This window comes from Lampetra planeri, chromosome 3, assembly GCF_965212315.1.
Source record: "Lampetra planeri chromosome 3, kcLamPlan1.2.h2, whole genome shotgun sequence".
Lineage (NCBI taxonomy): Eukaryota > Metazoa > Chordata > Hyperoartia > Petromyzontiformes > Petromyzontidae > Lampetra > Lampetra planeri.
Genome location: NC_136109.1, coordinates 1,002,129 through 1,025,917, shown reverse-complemented (window position 1 = coordinate 1,025,917; position 23,789 = coordinate 1,002,129). Strand labels below are relative to the sequence as shown.

At 54.2% G+C, this 23,789-nt stretch overlaps 1 protein-coding gene across 4 annotated transcripts; it reads left to right on the top strand.

The window, feature by feature from the left end:
• Positions 1-634: 634 nt before the first annotated feature.
• Positions 635-23,399, top strand: LOC144735798 (uncharacterized). 4 transcript variants are annotated; one of them, XM_078618319.1, is made up of 7 exons: positions 2,597-4,158; positions 5,489-5,564; positions 12,020-12,105; positions 13,057-13,662; positions 14,003-14,254; positions 15,236-15,283; positions 18,233-23,399. In XM_078618319.1, the coding sequence occupies exons 2-7, from the start codon at positions 5,495-5,497 to the stop codon at positions 18,575-18,577; spliced, it is 1,407 nt and encodes a 468-aa protein (XP_078474445.1). In that variant the 5' UTR covers positions 2,597-4,158; positions 5,489-5,494; the 3' UTR covers positions 18,578-23,399. The 4 variants fall into 4 exon arrangements, with proteins under 4 accessions (XP_078474465.1, XP_078474459.1, XP_078474445.1 ...); XM_078618339.1 differs by lacking the exons at positions 2,597-4,158; positions 5,489-5,564 and adding an exon at positions 635-817; XM_078618333.1 differs by lacking the exon at positions 15,236-15,283 and having other exon boundaries at positions 2,583-4,158.
• The last annotated feature ends 390 nt before the right edge of the window (positions 23,400-23,789 follow it).

The window sequence follows — 23,789 nt, the reverse complement described above, 5'->3', positions numbered from 1 at the left end:
CGAGTTCCTCCGTGTCGCCTTGACTGTTGGGGCAAGTGCTGTTAGCGAGCACCTATGAAGGGCCGGTACAGCACACGAGGGGGGGGGGGGTGGCCAACACCACGCCCGACCGCCTTTGTCTCCCTAGTGGCGATGTTTACACAGCGCACTGGGTACTCATTTGAGGCCGAGTCGCCCTAGGGGAGGCTCAGAATTGGTTAAAATAATCGTCACCGGTGTTGGCCATGAGCGGGAATTGAACTCGGATCACCGGGTTTCTAGCGCAGTGTGCTGACTGCTACACCACCGCTCACCACACACAAAAAAAGACAAAGATCCCCCCTATAGCCTTAACAGACTGTATGGGCAAGTGCTGTTAGCGAACACCTATGAAGGCAGGAACGGTACACGAGGGGGTGGATGGCCAGCACCACGCCCGACCGCCCTTGTCTCCTTAGTGGCAATGTTTACACACCGCACCAGGTACTCATTTGAGGCTGAGTCGACCTACGGGAGGCCCGGGACGGGTTGAGATAATCGTCACTGGGTGTTGTCCGTGAACGGGAAACGAACCCGTGTCGCCGGGTTCATAGCGCAGCGCGCTAACTGCTGCACCACCGCTCCCCACACACAGACACGCACGCGCGGGCATCTTTCACAACGCGCGCTCAGGGACTGTGCCTCAAGGTTTCACACGCACTCGCGCGAACACCTCTTGCTACAACAGGCTGCTAAGGCTCTACTGGGGATCTTTTGGGTAGCCAGCACCACGCCCAGCCGCCTTTGTCTCCCCAGTGTCTCTACTCTGCACCAAGTGCTTCTTCAGCTACTGCGCCAGGTACTGTCCTCATTTAAGGTCGAGTCGACGTAGGGGGAGGCTCGTGGTCCAGTTCAGATGCACGTCGCTGACGTTGGCCGTGAGCCCAGGGATGACTGCTGCGCCACCGCTCCCCGCTCGCGCAAATCCCACGTTGCCTGTTGGTCGTCGGTGAGGTCGGTCGGTCCGTCCGTGCGGCAAACCGCTGGCGACCTCCTGTCGCTCGGCCCCTGGACGGACGGACGGGGCCCCCCTGATTCGGATTGGAACCTGGGCACCCTTGCGAGTGTGAGCGGCTGGCACAAGCCGCAGAGGCCGCCTTTGGGGAGCTGCCCCCCCCCCCCCCCACGGCAGGAATTCGATGGGCGATGGGGTTTGAAGGACCCTTTGGGAGGAGGAGTCGGGGTCGGTGGGGACGGTCCAGGCCCTGTTCTGTTCTGTTGCGTCTCGGCAGTCGGGACGATCCCAACCGCCGGTGACAATCCCAAATGACCACGTCAATCCCAACCGCCGGTGACAATCCCAAATGACCACGTCAATCCCAAACGTCCGTTCCAATCCCAAATGTCCACGTTAATCCCAACCGTCCGTTCCAATCCCAAATGTCCACGTTAATCCCAACCGTCCGTTCCAATCCCAAATGTCCACGTCAATCCCAACTGGCCGTTCCAATCCCAGATGTCCATGTCAATCCCAACCGTCCGTTCCAATCCCAAATGTCCACGTTAATCCCAACCGTCCGTTCCAATCCCAAATGTCCACGTCAATCCCAACCGTCCGTTCCAATCCCAAATGTCCACGTTAATCCCAACCGTCCGTTCCAATCCCAAATGACCACGTTAATCCCAACCGTCCGTTCCAATCCCAAATGTCCACGTTAATCCCAACCGTCCGTTCCAATCCCAAATGACCACGTTAATCCCAACCGTCCGTTCCAATCCCAAATGTCCACGTTAATCCCAACCGTCCGTTCCAATCCCAAATGTCCATGTCAATCCCAACCGTCCGTTCCAATCCCAAATGACCACGTCAATCCCAACCGTCCGTTCCAATCCCAAATGTCCATGTCAATCCCAACCGTCCGTTCCAATCCCAAATGTCCACGTTAATCCCAACCGTCCGTTCCAATCCCAAATGTCCACGTCAATCCCAACCGCCAGTGACAATCCCAAATGACCACGTCAATCCCAACTGCCAGTGACAATCCCAAATGACCACGTCAATCCCAACCGTCCGTTCCAATCCCAAATGACCACGTCAATCCCAACTGCCAGTAACAATCCCAAATGACCACGTCAATCCCAACCATCCGTTCCAATCCCAAATGTCCACGTCAATCCCAACCGTCCGTTCCAATCCCAAATGTCCACGTCAATCCCAACCGTCCGTTCCAATCCCAAATGTCCACGTCAATCCCAACCGTCCGTTCCAATCCCAAATGTCCATGTCAATCTCAACTGGCCGTTCCAATCCCAAATGACCACGTCAATCCCAACCGTCCGTTCCAATCCCAAATGTCCACGTCAATCCCAACCGTCCGTTCCAATCCCAAATGACCACGTCAATCCCAACTGCACCGTGACAATCCAAAATCTCCGTGACTGCCCAGTTTGTGATCGGTGGCGTCTCAACGTCCCCCCTTTGATGTTCCTCCGCCAAATTTTCCGAAATCCACGCAGCTCGTCCCGTGTCGTCGCTTCCAGGAATACACGCGTCTGTCGACACAAAGGCAAAGGTGCCCCCCCCCCCCGCCCCATCGTAGCCTTAATAGACCGTCGGGGCAAGTGCTATTAGCGCCGGCACGCCGTGTCGCTTTAGTCTCGCGCGTGGCAATGTTTACTGCCACGGCACCACCGGGTTTGAGTCGACCCAGGGTGGAGGCCCAGGATCGGTTCAGATAATCGTCACCGGTGTTTGCGGTGGCCGTGAGCGGGAATCGAACTCGGGCCGTCGGGATCGGGGGTGCAGCGTGCTAACCGCTGCGCCACCGCTCTCCCACTCGCACGGACGCGCGCCTCTTATTTTGCGAAAGTGCAAATCGGGTTAAGCGCTTCGTGCAGTTGCGAAAGGGAGTTGGGAAATCGGCGGGTGTCGTCGTTGTGGTGGTCCTGGTGGTGGTTCTTTCTTGTTCTTCTTCTGCTGTTGTTGTTGTTGTCGTAGTTCTGCTGTTGCTGCTGTTGTTGTTGTTGTCGTAGTTCTGCTGTTGCTGTTGTTGTTGTTGGTTGCCTGCTGAGGCTGCCCGCGAGTGGCGGCCGCCTCTTCCATCGCCGGCCCGGTGCCGATGCGCCGTGTGCGAGTCGGTTCCCTGGTTGATGGTCTCCAGCGATGGTTTTTATCAGAGTCCTGTCCTCAAATGTCAGACTCCCACAGTAAGGAGGGTGTGTGCGTGTGTGAGTCGAGGGAGTGATGTGGTACGGGAGGACGTGGAGCTGAGTGGACTTTCCGATGACTGTTACCAGTGGTGTCAAGATCGGCCTCTGTGGAGGAGGCTCGTGAAGGACGCTACTGGGCAGTTGGAGGCAGTCGCCCTCCAACAACAACGGAGGGCGGAGGAGCGACGCTCACAACAACGAGCGGAGCACCGGGTGACTAAAGCGCAGCAAGTTGGCACAGTAGGGGGCACAGGTGGTGCATCAGCCAGTCATCTCGGTCATCTCAGTCAGTCGACCTGTGGCACCTGCTGGGTCTGCCCCGTGACCTCCTGCCAGCGGGCGTTTCACGTGGCCTCAAGGTGCACATGGCCTGGCACAAGCGTCGTGGTGACGTCACCGACACTTCGTGGCGAATGTTGTTGTTGTTGTGAGTCGCGGGGAGCGGTGGCGCAGCGGTTCGCGCCGCAATGCGCTACGAACCCCCGGCAACCCGCGTTCGATTCCGGCTCACGGCCACCAACATCGGCGGCGAATATCCTGCCCCCCCCCCCAGGTCGACTCAGCCTTAAATGAGCACCTGATGCGTTGCATGAATATTAGCACTGGGGAGACCAAGTTGGCCAGGAAAAAAAGAGTTTCTCATGGGCTACACGGCGAGGGTGGAGAGGGGGGGTGGGGATCGATCCTTTAGCGAGCGTCTGCCTGGGCGTGGTTGTGGTTTTCCTGGAGCCCTTTTGGGTCCCGAGCGGGACCAGTGGAGGACTCCAGACCGCTGAACCTCGTTCCTCCGTGGCAGCCGCGGCGACGGCTCCTCCTCTTGGCGATCAATCGAACGAGCGATCGATCGAGCGATCGAACGAGGGAGCTGTCGAGCGAGTCTAAGGACGACGCAAGGAAGGAGGGGAGTGAAGGCGAGCCCCGCTCGTTGTCTGTGCGCCATGAATACGACCCGTCTCCCCTCCCCGCCTGCACGGTGTCGTTCCTGCACAGGTAAGGAGACGCGTTCTTCTTCTTCGCGTTCTTCGCCTCCTTCGCGTCCCTTGTCCTTGTTCGCCCTCCTTCTCCTCGTGCACAATGATGGCAACAGCAGCAGCAGCACAGAGAGAGACACGGAGAGAGTCGGCGTCGCCGTTGCTTCACCGTTGACGGATTACGAAAAGCTACGGCCCACGGCGTTGGGTTGCATCGTCAGAGTGACACTTCTTTGCAGCTGTATCTCTGTGGGTCTAGATGTGTCCCGATGTGCCTACGCGAGTCTCCACATATACAGCAGCAGCAGCAGGCGTCGTCAGTGTTGGTATCGAACCCACGACCTCCTGCACGCCAGGCGAGGTAGTTAACATCTCCTAGCCCATCGTGCTTGGGGTCTGGGCACTTCGCCTCCGGTGGCTGATTCCAATACTCTCCACGTGAGTTTGTGTCGATGGTGCAACTCCTTGCGTGGGTGGCGTTGGGGACCCCCCCCCCCTCACATCGAAGCGCTTTCTGCCCCCCTCCTCTTGAACGCGCGCAACCCGACTCAGCTGATGCATAGAGACCCATAGAGATGCATAGAGACCCATAAGACCCATAGAGATACATAGAGACCCATAGAGATACATATAGACCCATAGAGGTGCATATAGACCCATAGAGATGCATATAGACCCATAGAGATGCATAGAGACCCATTGAAATCAATGTGGGGACCCATAGAGCCGCGCGGCATTTTCCACCAGGCACGATTTGAGGTCGGAAGCCGACTTCGTGCGTGTGGAGCGATGGAAATCACCTGGCTGGGCGTCGCACGTGTTTACACCCTCCACTCCCTCCCTCCACTCCCTCGCTCCCTCCCTCCCTCCCCTCTCTCCCTCCACTCCCTCCCTCGCTCCCTCCCTCGCTCCCTCCACTCCTTCCCTCCACTCACTCCCTCCACTCCCTCCCTCCACTCCACTCCCTCCACTCACTCCCTCCCTCCACTCCCTCCCTCCACTCCCTCCACTCCCTCCACTCCACTCCCTCCACTCACTCCCTCCACTCCCTCCCTCCACTCCCTCCACTCACTCCCTCCACTCCCTCCCTCCACTCCCTCCACTCACTCCCTCCACTCCCTCCCTCCACTCCCTCCACTCACTCCCTCCACTCCCTCCCTCCACTCCCTCCACTCACTCCCTCCACTCCCTCCCTCCACTCCCTCCACTCACTCCCTCCACTCCCTCCCTCCCTCCTTCCACTCCCTCGCTCCACTCCCTCACTCCCTCGCTCCCTCCACTCCCTCCCTCCACTCCCTCCCTCCACTCCCTCCCCACCCCCGCCCTCCCCTCCCCCCTGGCTCCCCAAGAGATGAATGAACGGAGCCTCACGCTACCACGCCGTGCGAGGAAGGAGGCTAATCGGGATCGACCTTCACGTTCGCGGTTTGCAAACGCGCCGAGCCAAAACACCAGCCCCGTGCCGAGAATCGTTTCATAAAATTGATGACGGTGGTGGTGGTGATGATCGTGATAGTGGTGGTGATGATCGTGATGGTGGTGATGGTGGAGATGGTGGTGGTGATGGTGGAGATGGTGGTGGTGGTGATGGTGGAGATGGTGGTGGTGGTGGTGATGATCGTGATGGTGGTGGTGGTGATGATCGTGATGATGGTGATGTTGGAGATGTTGGTGGTGGTGGTGGTGATGATCGTGATAGTGGTGGTGGTGGTGGAGATGGTGGTGGTGGTGGCAGTGCCCGATGAAGCTACTGCGGGGCCTGCAGCTTTATGTTATAAAGGGGCCCTAAATGCAGAAAAAAACACTTAAATATTAAAACATATTTTTTTTACTTGCACAGTAAAGTAATTGCATTTTTTCTTTTGCCATACAGCCAGATAATACGACAAATCTATAACCTTAAACACCCGGTTCGCTCGTAAAAGTTGAAGGCGGTATAGTACTATAGTAATAGAGCAAGTGCAGAATCACCGAACCGGAATTGATAGCTTGACAGCATTTAGCGCGGGTCCCTTGAAAGTGCGGGGCCCGTAGCTACTACACATGTAGCAGCTACATATGTAGTAGCTACTAGTAGTAGCTACATATGTAGTAGTAGCTACATATGTAGTAGCTACTAGTAGTAGCTACATATGTAGTAGTAGCTACATATGTAGTAGCTACTAGTAGTAGCTACATATGTAGTAGTAGCTACATATGTAGTAGCTACTAGTAGTAGCTACATATGTAGTAGTAGCTACATATGTAGTAGCTACTAGTAGTAGCTACATATGTAGTAGTAGCTACATATGTAGTAGCTACTAGTAGCTACTACATATGTAGCTACTAGTAGTAGCTACTACTAGTAGCTACTACTAGTAGCTACTAGTAGTAGCTACTAGTAGCTACTAGTAGCTACTACTAGTAGCTACTACTAGTAGCTACTACATATGTAGCTACTAGTAGTAGCTACTAGTAGTAGCTACTACTAGTAGCTACTACTAGTAGTAGCTACTACATATGTAGCTACTACTAGTAGCTACATATGTAGTAGCTACTACATATGTAGCTACTACTAGTAGCTACATATGTAGTAGCTACTAGTAGTAGCTACTAGTAGCTACTACTAGTAGCTACTACATATGTAGCTACTGCACGTGTAGCTGCTTGTCCTACGAGGATCATCCGGCGCTGGGTAGATGGTGGTTGGTGATGCTAATCGTGGTGTGGCACGTTTAGCAATCGCGGCGGAAGGAGCTGACGCTGTTGCTGCTGCTGCTATCGCTGCGTTTCGCAGACACGGATCGCAGTGGTTTCACGGCTACGGCGGGTTGTGGTGGCGACGTTGCTGCGCGTCATGCCGATTGAGAAGCGACTTCCTTTGCGGTTTGAGAATTTCAAATTTGTGCAAACAAATTCGGACCGTGACCGCCAGGCGCACGATGGCGCTGCCTTCGTTTCCCCGAACGACGTCGCGGGGGAGGGAGGGGAATCTTCAACGTCCGCTGTGAACGAAGCGGACGCCACGTGGTCGCGACGAGGTTGAATACACCCACACCGCGGTATTAACCAGGGCGGCCTGCCAGGTCGCAACCGTGTCACCTCTCTAGCGAGCGGCGAATACGCTACCAGCGCGCCACGGTGGCCAGCAGATGTGAACTACCTCGCCTGGTATGCAGGAGGTCGTGGGTTCTATCCAGACGCTGACGATGCCTGCTGCTGCTGTATATTTGGAGTTTACGTCTCTCATCATCATCATCACGGTGGCTATGAGATGTTAACTACTTCTCCTAGTATACAGGAGGTCGTGGGTTCTATCCAGACGCTGACGATGCCTGCTGCTGTATATTTGGAGTTTGCGTCTCTCTCATCATCATCATCATCACGGTGGCCAGGAGATGTTAACTACCTCGCCTGGCATGCAGTAGGTCGTGGGTTCGATCCTGACCCCTCCTGCTGTATATTTGGAGTCTGCGTCTCTCATCATTACGGTGGCTTTGAGATGTTAACTACCTCGCCTGGTATGCAGGAGGTCGTGGGTTCGATCCCTACCCCTGCTGCTGTATATTTGGAGTTTGCGTCTCTCTCATCATCATCACGGTGGCCTGGAGATGTTAACTACCTCGCCTGGTATGCAGGAGGTCGTGGGTTCGATCCAGCCCCTGGCGCCTGCTGCTGTATATTTGAAGTCTGCGTGTCTCTATCCGGGTCCTCCTCCACATTTAGAATCAACATCACGCGTTGAGAGTTTTTGGCTTCTGATATACATTTCCACACGCCGATAAGCCATTGGGCTATCATTTGTGGCAGCCAGGTCGCTTCTGAAGAAGAGCTGTAGAGGATGGCCCAGTGGGCCTCACCTGGTAAAATAAAAATCGTTTGAGTTTAGTTTTAGGTGCCAGAGATTTAGGGTCTGTAGCTGCTATGTAGCCAGGAGATGGACGTTAAGTACAGCAGTCGAATCACTGAAACCATCTGTGCGGAGATGGTTTACTAATTGGCCGTGTCGGGCGGTGGCGGGTTTGACGACACATCTAACCCAACAAAAACCCACCTCTATTATGGATGATATTGGTCGCGAAAGCCCAACTCCTGCCAACTACGACATCTTCAATTTAGCCCCCTGTTCCGTGATGCCTACTCCAGAACTTGTTTTGCGTGAGATTCTCCTCCCAGTCGCGTCGAGGAGTTCACGTCGCTCACAGGAAACTCAAAACATTCGCCGACTTCTGCACCGGTGCCCCCCTCTTTGCCGCGCGACCTGGAACGACGGCCTCCCCAAATTTCAGGCCCACATTCGTGTCTCTCTCTTTTTTTATTTCACGTTCATAGGAAACAAACAAGAAGATGCTCGGTGTAGTCGGCACTTTGCTTCGTTCATCATTTCAGTTTTTTTAAAATGCTTTTCTTTATGTAAACCCCCCCCCCCCACCTTTTTAAATGAAAGATGTCACGCTCTGCTCACCTCACCCCTCTCCCTCCCACTCTCTCTCTCTGTTTGATTTCTCATCGCGCGATTCGCACGGAGTTTCCGCAGCTGGCGCCGTTCGTCTTCTCACGGACTGTTCATCGTGTCGCTACGTCCAGAGTCCGTTCCGTGAAATGGTTCAAGATCCTTCCTTAAAGGAAACAAAAAACGACAACAAAAAAATCCACGTGTTTCACCCACCCTCCCTTATGAGGGGATGTCGGGTTCCCTGGTATCCCTCCCAATCAATGAACATCGGGAAAAAAAGCACAAATTGTCGTGGCCTCAAGTGGGGACGTGGGTTGGTGGTGTCAAGCGATTTGCCACGATGGTGTGGGCTGCATCTGTTGATGTTGTTGGTTTTGCTGCTTTGCCCCAAACCTTTGTAAATCGGACATTTATAATGAATGCGGTTTTTTTCTTTGGTACATTTATATTTAGTCACTTGCTTGCATTCTTCTCGATTTGTTGTTGACGTTGTTTGCTGTTGCACCTCCGCCGACCCCGTGGCCGGACTGGACATCGGTGCAAAAGAGCTTCACAGCTCACCAGATTCACTCCTGCAGCCTAAACACACATTCTGAGTCTATGCCCCAATGCCCCCCCCCCAGCCTCCCAACATCTTCCCTCTGCCCCCCACCTCCCCCCCACGTCTCTCCCCCCCCCCACGTCCCCCCCCCCACGTCCCCCCCCACGTCCCTCCCCCCCACGTCCCCCCACCCCCCCACCTCCCTCCCCCCAACTCCCCCCACCTCCCTCCCCACCACCTCCCCCCCCCACGTCCCTCCCCCCCGTCCCTCCCCCCCACCTCCCCCCACCTCCCTCCCCCCCACCTCCTCCCCCACGTTCCTCCCCCCCGTCCCTCCCCCCCCACCTCCCCCACCTCCCTCCCTCCCACCACCCCCCACCTCCCTCCCCCCACCTCCCCCCCCATGTCCCTCCCCCCAGTCCCTCCCCCCTACGTCCCTCCCCCCCACGTCCCCCCACCCCCCCATCTCCCTCCCCCCCATCTTCTCCCACCTCCCTCCCCCCCACCTCCCCCCCCCACGTTCCTCCCCCCCGTCCCTCCCCCCCACCTCCCTCCCTCCCACCACCCCCCACCCTCTCCCCCCACCCCCTCCCCCCACCCCCACCCACCTCGTGGATCCGCCACTACACTCCACTCCTTCTGTGGTTCACGATGAGAATCTCGATCTTGTCCTGGAGGAATCCGATGAGCTATAAAGCTCTTGTTCACACGTGTCCAGGAGAAGGGGGGGGGGGTGTCAGCGGGTTACAATGACATATAATCATAAAAGTGATGCAATAATTGTGGCAATAATAAACCCGATGGGAGTGCAAAGTAAATAAAAGGTAAGCAAGTAAAACAAGCCACTGGGTAATATTTTTTTAAATATTAAAATAAATATAAAAGTGCAAATTGCACAAGTGCCTAAACTTCCTGCTGATCTTTCAACACTCAATGCGAGCTTGGGGCAAGGCAGCAAAACAACAACAGTCCCAGACCACACCAAGACAACAACAACAACAGTCCCTGACCACACCAAGACAATAACAACAGTCCTAGACCATGATGATGAGAGGGACGCAAACTCCAAATATACAGCAGCAGCAGCAGCAGGCGTCAGGGTCTAGATCGAACCCACGACCTCCTGTATACCAGGCGAGGTAGTTAACATCTCATAGCCACAGTGATGATGATGATGGGGGGGGTGGTGGTGGTGGGGGGGGGGGCTTCAGTGGAACCCACGAGTTGGAAGTTGTGGCTTTGGACACGGGACGTGGGCTCCAGACGTTTCCTCCGGAGTGACGCGCTCGCACCGCGCTCACACGCAACAGGCAGCCCGCACACAGCCACACCGCACACAGCCACACCGCACACAGCCACACCGCACACAGCCACACCGCACACAGCCACACCACCAAGACAATGATCCCCCGTGTAGCCTTAACAGACTGTCGGGCCAAGTGCCGTTAGCGAGTAGCAGCACCATTTGTAAGACACCGCTCACCACCAGTGGCAGCTCCTGCAAAATCTCTCAGGGGGGGCAAATGTCTGGATGATTGATAAGGATAAGGTCCACCAATGCAATGGATAAATTAACAGCTTAAGCATGTAAAGGCAACTTCACTTCTTTAATATTAATGAAAAATAAAGTGACTCTTACAATACATCTTGTTTGTTTCTATACTCACTATTAAAACAAACCACTCAAGTTTCTTTTATTCAAGATTCCACTAGGTGGCGACAAATTATAATGTTGGATGAAACGTGCTTACGTATGATGACGTAAGCACGTATGATGACGTAAGCACGTTAGGGCGAGCACTCCCGGAAGCCATAGAGAATGCATTGCAGCGCCCCTGTTCGAAAAAAACATCTTTGAATGTAAGTCTATGGGACCACTCGGGGCGATTCTCAGCTGGAGGGAAATCGCCCAAAACGAGGCGGTACTCCACAGAACGTAGCATGACGCTGATTGGACTATATCCAGAGGCACAGTGACGGCTAGCGTGACTCTGTGGTTGAATGACATTGGTGGTGCGTCGCCCAATCGCCCTAATGAAGAAACCGCCCCTGGTCACCACAGTGCCCAAACCACAGTTATAAATCATGCTTGAGGGTGCATGCAAGATTGTTGTAACATGGGTAGAGGTAATGGAAGGCTATTCCAACAGCGTCTTGGCTGACATTTGTGTTCAAGTTCTATCTATTGGATTTTCTGTTTGCACTCAGTCACAGATTCACTTTAAGATGTTTTTTGTTCATGTTTTTGTTTTTTGTTTGTTGCGGTTGCACCCGATTCAAGAGCCGAATGGCTCACAGGGCTATACCTAATAAATGAACTTGAAATAAATAAATAAACTTGAACTTGATTTGTGATCGCCACGTCACAGCTAAAGAGCTCAGTGGGACCTCACGTGGGGAAATAAAACATCTTTAAGTCATAGTTCGCTTACAAAATACAGGATTTTTATTGGGGTTAGATCACGTAAATATATAAATGTGTCGTTAAGCCCGCCACCACCTGGCACAGCCAATTAGTAAGGTTTGTCACGTAAACAGAACGTGGCCATTTCGTCACTGGTACAGCACACCGGTGTGTTGGAGAGCAAATCCACAACAGTTACAACTAGTTTCATCTGGCTGTCACCTGATGCAGCTAGTTGCAATTACTGGCGAAACTTGTAAATGTTGTGGCTTGGCTCTCCAACACACCGGTGTGCTGTACTAGTGACGAAATGGTCACGTTCTGTTTCTGTGACAAACCTTACTAATTGGCGAATTTAACGACACATTTATATATTTACACGATGTAACCCCAAAAAACCTCTATTATGGATGATATTGGTCGCGAAAGCCTCCTGCGTGTTAAACAGTTTGCTTGTTGTGCCTGTTGCTTACCCCCCCCCCTCCCGGTGTACTGTGCAGGTGCTGCCATGGCCATGTACCACGTGGTGGTGATCTGCACACTCCTTGCGTCCACGTCTGGGACGTCCTTGACATCATCCGTGCCGGTGAGGCTCGCTCCACTGGGGTGGCCCCCCTCGCCTGGCCGGGGTTGGAGGCGGGTCGTCACGCGTCCATCCTTCTTTGAGGGTCGCTGCGGGTGAAACCACACGCAGTCGGAGCAGAAACTGTTCTTTCTGTGAGGGGGTCACGGGAGGACACCGTCATCCGATAAAGCAAACCACAGTCTAGGGCAGTGTTCTTCATTGCAAGGCCCGCGGGCCACTGGTGGCCTCTGGTGGCCTCTCGCGCGAATCCCTGACGCACCCCCACCATGTCCCGCCAAATCCCGGTGGTCTCAAACGTTTGGCGGCCCTCACACTGATAATGTCGTATCGGCAAGAGTGGCCCCCCTCTGCAAATTAGCGAAAATGTGGACGTCAAGGGTCACCCTTCGCCTCGTCGTCAAAACAGGCCCAGGCCGGGGGCCTAGCGGTCCCCATGTCGCCGGAGAAGCCTGTCCTCCGCCGCCGAGATTACGATGCCCAATATCGGGCCTCAACCGTACGCGTCTATGTAACGGCCTCGGTATGCACCCCCCCCCCCCCCAATCACCGCCAGTGTGCCTTAGCCAGGCGACATGTCCGAAGGGCCGGAGCCTCCCGGCTGTGATGGCAGGCAAGGACACGCGTCCCAAAAACGAACGAGTGTTGGGCACAAATGCCGAGCGCGTGCGAGGTCCTGGGGGTATTATAGGTCCAGGGGCTTCCACGTGGCCCCGACAGATTGAGTGAACACCGCAGCAGGGTCACGACAGATATGCCCCAAGCACGGTCCTCAAGTGACGTCGCTATCGCGCCGTGTGTCCGCACGTTCTAAGGAGCTGCCGGTGCGTGTCGGCGAATGTAACGAGGGTGGCTCTGTTGGAACCGTTGTCGATAATTACTAATGGCCGGAGGCCTCCTGTGCTCGTGGACAGACGTGTCAGCATTTCTGTTGCTCCCTGTCCTGTTTTCCAGGTCTCCATTCCCAGCAGCCGAGTGCCCACAATGTCGCTGCCTGTGCCCATCCTGGCCCAAGTTGCCCCCACCACAGTCGCATCAATTGCAGCAGCACCAACCGCAGTCGCCCCCACCGCAGTGGCATCAACCAACGTTGCCCCCACCACAGTCGCATCAACCACAGTCGCACCAACCACAGTTGCATCAACCAAAGTTGCCCCCACCACAGTCGCCCCCACCACAGCCGCCCCCACCACAGTCGCATCAACCAAAGTTGCCCCCACCACAGTCGCCCCCACCACAGTCGCGTCAACCACAGTCGCCACAACCACAGCCGCTCCTACAGCAACCACTCCAGCAGTGATATCTGCAGCTACAGACGGTGGTGAGACCTTGGCTGCCACGGCCATAGCCAATGAAACCACAGCAGCGACAGCCGGAACCGAGCTGGGCACGGCCACCCCGATCCCGGCCAAGCAAACGACGGCCGGCCCGATTACAACCGCGGGTGCGGCCTCCTCCGAAGCCACGACCCGCGCCGTCCCTCCGACTGCTGCCACCGCCGCTCCTCCTCCGACAGCGATCACCACCGCCACCGCCGGAGGAGCGTCGCACTCCCCGCAGGTGACCGAGGCGATGGTGCAGGTGTAGTGGCTGACTCAGAGACACTAGGAGTAGGACGAAGACTTCCAGCAGCACGACGGGATGCCACTCGCTAGGGGTGCCCTTTTATCCTGCCAGCATGGCCTCGCTCCGCCCCGGCCACGCCCCCCTTCTAGAACAAACTCGCGGGTTGCCAGGCTCGCCTCACGTGCCCCCCCCTCCATCAACTTTCCCCTACATCCCTCTCTCTGACTTGTCACGTGACCTGCTGACAGACAGGGCTGCTGCAACTGCAGATCCCCTTCGCTGCCAGCAACCCGCGCCACGCTCCTTAGTGACCCATGTCCATGTCACGGCACAGGCGACGGTGGAGACGTGGAAGGTCGTGGTGATCGTGATGGCCGTGCTGCTGGCGATCGTCTGCATCGTCGTCTACGTGCGCCGCCGCAATCGGCAGAAGTGCGGCTCGGCCAACCTGTCTGGCGCCGAGATGCCACGGATGGGGCGGGAAAAGGGCAACAACGCCTGGGCAGGGCCCGCACCACGGCCCAACACCTACGTCCATGTGGATGGCGAGTTCGGCCCGGACTTGCTGCTGCAGGCCGACACGCAGGTGAGTGGGGGGGGGGAGCGATGTAGACGCAGATCAGGCGGTTGAGCCAGACAATCGCGTCGGCGGGAGCCGTAGCGGGGTAAAGCATCATCGCCGTATTCGTGGGTCTCGGGGCGTTGCGTCGTCATGTACGTTGCACGCTCTGTTCTGGATGACCGCGGTAGCACGCTGCCGCAGAGTTTTTAAGTTTCCATGTGTGCATCGGGTATCCGCGTCTGCTGCTGCTGCCATGGTTTGCGCAGTGGATGATGCGATTTAGGATAGAGCATGAGCTTCGTGGTCGATCATACCGCAGGGATCTTCGGCGTTGGGTCTTCCACAGCCCCATAACGGCAGGGGAGGTCCCCCCGGCTCATCGCCTCGCGTGCGCACATCCTCACGCACAAATGCTCCCCAGCCTTATCTAGACCACCAGCTCAGAAGGGTAGTTGTATGCGGGTCGAACTTCTCTCGCACCATACGCAGCCAACCCGTGCTCATCGGAGTTAGAGCCGGATCCAACCACAGCCTGCCCCAATCACAGGAAGGTGGCTACGCTGCTGCTGCACGTGGCTGCCTGTAATCCAGCACTGTGGAGGCAGGGCACATGGACTCATCGCCATCTGTTTCCGTCTGTACGGGGATAGAGCGTTGCCCCCTCGAGCGCCCGTGCGATTTCTTACGGGTGTTCCGTGTAATAAACGTTGATCGTGAATTGGCCGAAAGCACCTTTAAATAGGAACCCAATGCAGCGAAGACCCTCCTGAAAGGAGAAGGGTGAATGAATGGATCGGTGAGCGAGTCGGTGAATGCGCGAGCGAGTCGTTGAATGCGCGAGCGAGTGGGCGAGCGAGTGGAGTTTGAGGTTGCGTGACAAAAATGTGAGGGCGAGCGAGTTCGGGTTTATCCGCGGCAGCCTTCATGGGCTACTCGATGACCGCGGTCGCCCCGGCGGTCTGCTAAGCGTGCGATCTCTGTGTCTGGGTGCGCACCCGTGGTCAGGATGTCAACCACCAGGACGGAGACCCAACGGTGCACGGAGCGGCAGCGGTGAGGCACCGTTAGAAAAGCACCACGGGCACACGAACCCCCGCGCCGTGCCAAGACACCGCGTTGGAGGGGCTGTGTGTGGCAGGCTGTGTGTGGCAGGCTCTGTGTGGCTGTGTGTGGCAGGCTGTGTGTGTGTGGCAGGCTGTGTGTGGCAGGCTGTGTGTGGCTGTGTGTGGCAGGCTGTGTGTGGCAGGCTGTGTGTGTGTGGCTGTGTATATGGCTGTGTGTGGGTGGCTGTGTGTGGCAGGCTGTGTGTGTGTGGCTCCTGCAGCGCCACACCTATTACCATCATTAGAGGAAAAAACGGTGATCCAATCTCCGACTCCCAGGAACAGGTTTGCAGATTTGCTGAGCATTTCTGTGAGGTCCTGGGGGAGGGAAAATCTCTCAGCCAGGAAAACATCATGGCACAAAGTGGGGATAACCCTGCTGAGGCTGCGGTGCCTCAAATATTGGAAGAGGTCACCCCCTGTGAGTGGCTGGCTGAGGTGCCAGCTGTTGAGGAAGTACTGAGGGCGATCCGGAGTCTGAGACCAGGGAAGGCACCGGGCAGAGATGATCTCCCAAGCGAAATGCTGAGGGAGGGTGGCGTTTGTGCACAGACTGCCCTACATGACATCATAACAACAGTCTGGACCACTGGACGGGTTCCGCAGGACTGGAAGGATGCCCTGGTGGTCCCCCTCTTTAAGAAGGGGGACCGTACCGACTGTAACAACTACAGGGGCATCTCACTCCTCAGTGTGCCGGGTAAGGTCCTGGCAAGGATTATTCAACATCGCCTTGCTAGGCACGCTGAGGAGAGGCTTGCGGAGCCCCAATGCGGTTTCAGGAAAGGGCGGTCCTGCACAGATGCCATATTTTCTGTCCGTCTGCTACAGCAGAGGTGTAGGGAATTCCAAAAAGACCTACATCTCTGCTTTATTGACCTGGTCAAGGCCTATGATACCATCAGTAGGACTGGGCTCTGGGTTGTTCTTCGTGCTTTCGGAGTCCCTGACCCTCTGCTCACGATTATTAAGGACCTTCATGATGGTGAGCGGGCCCGGGTAAAACTACGTGGCCGGGAGTCGGAGCCTTTCCCTGTACACCTTGGGGTGCGACAGGGATGTCCTCTGGCTCCCACATTATTTAACATCTATTTCGACTGCGTAGTTCGTGAAGCCTTCAATAGCTGTACCGGGGGAATTTCCGTTTGGTACAGATATAATGGGAGGCTGATCGACGCCCGGGTGCGATCAAGGGATGGCTCCCTATTGGTCAACCACGTTATGTATGCCGATGATTTGGTAATAGCTGCTCATTCAGAAGAGGAGTTGGAGACGCTGCTGCTGAGACTGGAGCGTGCCACTAAGAGGTGGGGGCCTTACCATCAGCCCCACTAAAACTAAGCACCTGCCTGGGTATTTTGTACCATCGGACACTCCACCCCCCACAACTCCCAATTGGTGATGGGGCAGTTGTGGAGAGAGTGGAGAGTTTCCCATACCTGGGCAGTGTGCTTATGACCGGCTCCAGTTTATCAGCAGAGGTCTCACTCCGAATCAGTCGAGCGGCAATATCTTTTCATCGGTTGCGTAACGCTGTGTGGAAGCTACCTGGTCTGTCGCTCCGCACGAAGCTTCAGGTCTTTTCGGCCACGGTCATTCCCTCCCTTCTCTACGCTTGCGAAACGTGGACCCCCCTAGTGGAGCATCTTCGCCGGTTGGAAACATTTAGGCTGGCCTGCCTACGATCCATCCTGGGTTTAACCAGGCTGGATTGTGTGAGGAGCTCACAAGTCCTTGAAAGATCTGGGCAAAGTCCCATCAGTGAGCTCCTCCGGCAGGCAAGGCTGCGTTGGCTGGGTCATGTAGCCCGCATGCCCAGCCACCGCATGCCTAAGCAGCTTTTGTTCGGCCGGATCGAGGGGGCTAAACGGGCGCGGCACGGGCTAGAGAAGAGATGGAGTGATGTGGTACAGGAGGACGTGGAGCTGAGTGGACTTGCCGATGACTGGTACCAGCGGTGTCAAGATCGGCCTCAGTGGAGGAGGCTCGTGAAGGACGCTACTGGGCAGTTGGAGGCAGTCGCCCTCCAACAACAACGGAGGGCGGAGGAGCGACGCTCACAACAACGAGCAGAGCGCCGGGTGGCTAAAGCACAGCAAGTTGGCACAGTAGGGGGCACAGGTGGTGCATCAGTCAGTCATCTCGGTCATCTCGGTCAGTCGACCCGTGGCACCTGGGTCTGCCCCGTGACCTCCTGCCAGCGGGCGTTCGACACTTCACGTGGCCTCAAGGTGCACATGGCCTGGCACAAGCGATGTGGTGACGTCACCGCCACTTAGTGGCGAATGGCGGTTGTTGTTGTTGTTGTTGTTGTGTGTGGCTGTGTGTGGGTGGCTGTGTGTGGCTGTGTGTGGCAGGCTGTGTGTGGCAGGCTGTGTGTGGTGGCTGTGTATGTGGCTGTGTGTGTGTGGCTGTGTGTGGCAGGCTGTGTGTGTGGCTGTGTGTGGCAGGCTGTGTGTGTGGCTGTGTGTGGCAGGCTGTGTGTGTGTGGCTGTGTGTGTGTGGCTGTGTGTGTGTGGCTGTGTGTGTGTGGGTGTGTGTGGCAGGCTGTGTGTGTGCAGGCTGTGTGTGGTGGCTGTGTGTGTGTGGCTGTGTATGGCAGGCTGTGTGTGGCAGGCTGTGTGTGATTGTCATCTGCGTACAAGGACGGCGGACGCCTTGCCTAGGGATTTCCAACCCAGTAATCTTTGGGGGTTATATTTCAAATTCCACCGTGAAGCAGACGGCGCATGCCACCTGTGGTTTAACATAACACCCCCCCCACCCACGCCGTAGTATTAACCAGGGCGTTCGCGTGACCCGAACCGTGAAGCTCCGCAACAAGCGGCAGATGTGGGATATCGTCGCTCACGGGCACACGCGCACGCACGCTCACGTCCGTACCGCTGGTCGGCGACAGGAGCCGCCCGCGGAGGAAGCGTCGGACATTGCGGAGCAGAATCGGGGCGCGAACGGCAAGCGCTCGTCCTTCCAATCCTTGGTGACGTTCGCGCGTAAGAGCCGCAAGCGGGATCAGGCGGAGGACTGCGCCGTCAGCCTCATCGCGAGCAAGGCGGGGGGCGCCGGCGACGAGGCGATGGCGCCGCCGCCACCACCGCCGCCGGAGGAGGAGGCCGCCGCCGCCGACGACGGCAAAAAGGGCGCCGGCACGGGGCTGAGCGGTGCCCGCGAGGACACGGCCTCCACCGACACACTCAGCTCCGTGCTCACAGCCGAGGCCTTTAGCGTCACCACGGAGCTGTGAGACAGCTCGGCACGTGCAGCCTGGCTGCCGTGAGTCGCAGCATCACCACCAGGCCTGCAGCGTCGTCGTCATCACCACCATCATCACCGCCGCCGCCGGAGGGCGGCCTCACCGCTGGGCTTGCAGCATCGCCACGGAGTAACCTCACCGCCAGACGTACAGCGTCGTCATCGCCGTCACCGCCGCCGCCGGAGCGCGGCCTCATTGTTGGGCCTGTGGCATCGCCACGAAGCGACCTCACCACCAGACCTACGTCCTCACCGTCAGACGTACAGCATCGTCATCACCGCCACCGCCGGAGGGCGGCTACACCACCTGGGCCTGCAGCATCGGCACGAAGTAACCTTCCCACAGACATACAGCGTCATCATCATCATCAACACCATCAGCACCACCACCAGAACTACGTTCTCCCCTGTCACCCAGGCCTTGGCCTACGCGAAGAGTTGTCAAGTTCAAATTGATTTTGGTTTGTTTTAATCAGGTGGGATCTAGAAATATCATGATACATGAGTCTCATTTGCAAGAGAGAACTGGGGCATCGGTCTGCTGCCGGTAGTCGGGGGTGGCAATGATCGCTGCTGCTGTTGCTGTGTGTGTGTGTTTCATCGCCAATTGAGTAATGTGCGGTGTCATTTTCGAATTTGGCAACGGTAGCCCGACTTCTTGCGAATGGCGTCGGGGGGATCTTCCACCACTGTGAGCGGAGCGGTGACCGCGCGTGGGATGGTTCAGGTTCATTCGCACACTGCGCTGTTCATCGACGGGCGGCCGCTGGAGCCGAACCGTCGCCGCCTGGCGTGGAGGCATCGGAGGCTTGGCCTGGGACACGTCAAGTGTTCGTGCGATGACCGATCAAAGGAAAAGTCCCCCCCAGTTTTATATATATTGTTATTTTCTTTTTTATCCTGGAAAGCCACGCTGAGTCGTAGGATCTCAGTCTCAGGAAAAGCAATGCTCCATTGGGTCTTTAAGATGTTTGCAGCCAATGAATGTGTTTATTATACAGTGCGTGGCAAGAAACCGGAGCGCCTGGAGAAAAAGCGCACGCCTTGCGCGGCGAGGGGGCAACGCTGTATCCCCATACAGATGGGAACAGATGGAGATTCGTCCACACTTTGCTGTACCGCCTTCTGCTGGCGAGCCACGGAATGGCACCTCCCCAACACCCTCGGTTAGAAGGGAGTTTCACAACAACAACATCTGTGTGTGCGGTAATCCACCAACCCTCGCTGCTGCCTCCACAGTGGTGGATCACAAGCAGTAAACGTCGTGTGTGATGCACGGGATGCCTTGTATTGTTACGTGAGAAACTGTGGTTTTTAATGGCGTTACGGGATTGTAATAAATATACTGTAAGAGTACAATGCAGTGTTTGCGCGGCTGAAAGGGATTTCCCTGCAGAAAGCGGCGCGTTGTTCACTGGAAGGAAAAATTCTTATAGAAATATTTTAAGTTCTACTTTTAACACGGAGTAGGCTTTCGCGACCAATATCATCCATAATGCAGTTTTTTTTGGGTTAGATCGCGAAAATAAATGTGTCGTTAAACCCGCCACCATGCGACATGGCCAATGAGTAAGGTTTGTCACGTAAACAGAACGTGGCAATCTAGATTTTAAGTTTTCGTGACCGCAGGGATCCATACTCTTTGGTTCTTTCGGTAAAGTCACGTAGGTAGAAAATAAAATGAATTAAATCACGACGTTTCGATTGCAACACAAGCAATCATCATCAGGTGGGAAAACCACAGCAATAATTTTTTGGCTGAAGTGGGAGAGTTGCCGTGGTAAGAGGTTATATAGGCAAGCAAGGAGGAGGAGCAAGGGGGAGGGGTGGGGGTGTGGGGGAGAGGGAGGGCGATCGCTCGCCCTGTGGGTTTCTCACCTGATGATGATTGCTTGTGTTGCAATCGAAACGTCGTGATTTAATTGATTTTATTTTATACCTACGTGACTTTACCGAAAGAACCAACGAGTACAGAACATGCCACTTCGATGCCTATACAGCAATCAGGCTGTCCGCCTGATGATGCTGGTTGTAATTACTGGCGAAACGTCGTACTCAGATTGTAAATGTTGTGGATTTGCTCTCTCACAGACCGGTGTGCTGTACTAGTAATGGATTGGCCACGTTCTGCTTTACGTGACGGGTGGTGGCGGGTTTAACAGATTCATATTTAAGCGATCTAACCCCAAAAAAAACCCCTTTATTATGGCTTCCACTTTAAAGTTCTACTTTTTGTTGTTGTCAGCGTGGCCGGCTTGTAACGTAGAGCAGTGCATTTGCTCGACCGCTCCACAGCACCACGCGGGACCCAGTAAATGAAACAAAACCCGCACACGCACGACCGCGGTGGGAGTTGAGGGCCGGGGGTGGGGGCTGACGGCCGTCTGATGTCGTACTGCGCATTCACGACCAATGGAGAGTGGGGAGGGGGGGAACGAAGGCTGGATCGGCCACTGAACGGCACGGGCGAGAGTCCGTGTGATTCGTTTGGAAGCAATCAGGCTGTCGAGCTGCGCGATTGATCGCTTCAGTTGCGCGCGAGAAGGTTGCATGCATAATAAAGGTTTTTGGGTTAGATCGCTTAAGTATAAATGCGTCGTAACCCCTCCACCACCCGACACAGCAAGTAAGGTTTGTCACGTAAACAACGCGCCAATTAGTTACTACTTCAGCCCACCGGTGTGTTGGAGAGCAAATCGACAACATGTACAACACCTTTCGCTGGTAATTACATTCAGCATCATCGGGCGATTTGCCAGAATAGTGAAGCAATCCACCTGCTTCCAGTCTTAAATGGAGCAGCAGCAGTACGACGTCATCACTGAACCCATCCGGTGCAGAGATCAGAGGCGGAGGGAGGGGGGGGGGTATTGCAATTATATAATAGATTAGTAATCAGTTAATTAACATGTGTTTCCTCTATAAGGAATGCAGTTGTAAGATGTATTGCTTAATAAAACGCTTCCAGGCTGCACTAAGCCTGTAGCTGTCAGAGCGGTTAAAGTTATTTGTATTTCTCTCAAATTCAATGGATTCTAGAATTAGTCTCGGCCAGTAATAATTAGTTTTACACAACACTTCAACGTTATCAACATCAATTGAGTGTCCTTGTTGGAAAGTATATTCTGCAACTGCCGACAGTTGTGTTTGAGAGTATGTAATATTTCTTTGTTCTTTTAGTCTTATGCTAATGGTACGTCCTGTCTGACCAATATAGCATCTGCCACATAAGCAATTAATCTGATACACACCTTCTGTTGATAACTTAGGCAATTCATCTTTAGCACAAGATACTATATTATTTGGGTCTTTGGGTAATGTTACGTAGATAGGTTTTAAAAAACGTCGTAGTGTTTTTTTTTTACCTACCTACATGGCTTTACCGAAAGACTCAAAGAATATGAATTCCTGCAGTCACGAAAGCTTTAACACAAGATACTAGTTTATTTATTTATTTATTTTGTGTAGCGTTCCAAACCTTACTTAGATTTTTTTGGTTTTTCCAAAACGAATTTGTCAGTTACTCCCACAATCTCTGGCATTTTTTTTTTAATAACGTGATCGCTTTCAGCAGAATTGCTGTTCGATCTTGGTTTAGCATCCAATGCTCTGTTAATTTGAGCGTTATTTTAGCCATTTCCTCGTAGTGCTTCTTTAACATGTTTCATCTCTCTCCTTAGACTTTCACCATCTGACACTGTTTAGCCCGATGTATGAGCGTCTTGATGAGAGAGGATTTCTGTGCGGGGTGATGATGCGAATCTGCATTCAGATGGGCATCCGTGTGCGTTCCCTTTCGGTAAACGCTGTCTGTTATTTTACCATTTAGGCCGCGTCCGAGCAAAATATCCAGGAATGGGAGTATGTTATTCACCTCCATTTCCATGGTGAACTGGATGGCCGGGTTTTGCGAATTGAGATGATTGAGCAATTCATTAAGTGTATCTTTACCATGTGGCCACACAAACAAAATGTCGTCCACACAAGTAAACCAAACAGATGGTTTAATATACTTGAAGCAACTGCTCTTGATTCAAAGTTTCCCATGTACAGATTCGCAATAGTAGGAGACAAAGGAGAGCCTATTGCTGCTCCTTCCTTTTGTTTAAATAAATCACCTCTCCATAACAAATAAGTGTTATTTAGACAATGGTCAGCTAGTTTTGGAATATATTTTGCATGCCAACCGATCGTTCAGGTGTGCGGACCATCTGGGGTTCAATGGTAATGCAACTTTAATTTCAGTGCCAGGCAGGGTTTTGGGGCAATGCCCACCAACCCACATTGTGTGTGCACAGCACGCGTGTAAACGTGTTGTCGCGGCTTGGTTGGACGCACACCATTCATTAAACACTTCGTCTCCAGCACGTAACGGTGTCGTCGTCGCGTATTCATCCAGGTGGGCTGACCCCCTAAGTTGAATCTCGAGAGTTCAAAGCCTGTATGTACGCGTGTTGAACTTGTTTTGCGCCACCGTACGTAGACAACCGTGCTAATCGGAGGCGCGGGGGAAGGACAACCAACTAAAGACTAAAGGCAGTTCTACAGCAATGAGTTTCCAATTTTGATTGAAAAGTTCACAGCTTCAGTGGTTTCCTCATATAGAAAGGAGAGCGTTCCAGACGGCCGCATAAGCGCATTCGAAAGCACGCAATGCAGTGACCGTCCTCTGCGGTCGATAAAATGTTGGAAAGTCGAAAGCGCTTGTCCTATTAACCCCCCCCGCCTCTGCCATAGGAATGTGGAATTGCCTTCACCTGTTCTGTAAGGGCTGTAAACGGATGTGCACCAGTAAAGCCACAATGCTCCTTTGAGTCGGAACCCACAATGACTATTTTTTACACGCTTTCATTTAACTCACTGTCTGTTGTTGTTGTTGTCGTTGTATCCTCAAATCTTGTAACTCAATTTTAACACACTTCCCAATGTCGCATCGACATACTGATGACAATACTATATTCTATCATTAAAAATATTTTTTAAATATTTAAAAATCTTTTTTAAATATTTTTGAACATTCTTTTTTATATGTTATGTTTCAGCTTGGGTCTAATTGTCCACAGTCAACTGACGTTGGTTGTAATTGGCCACGGTAAAGTCACGTAGGTAAAAATAAAAATAAATTATAAAAAAGATAAAAATGATAAAATAATAATAAATCACGACGTTTCGGAGGCAACACAAGTCTCCGTCATCAGGTGGGA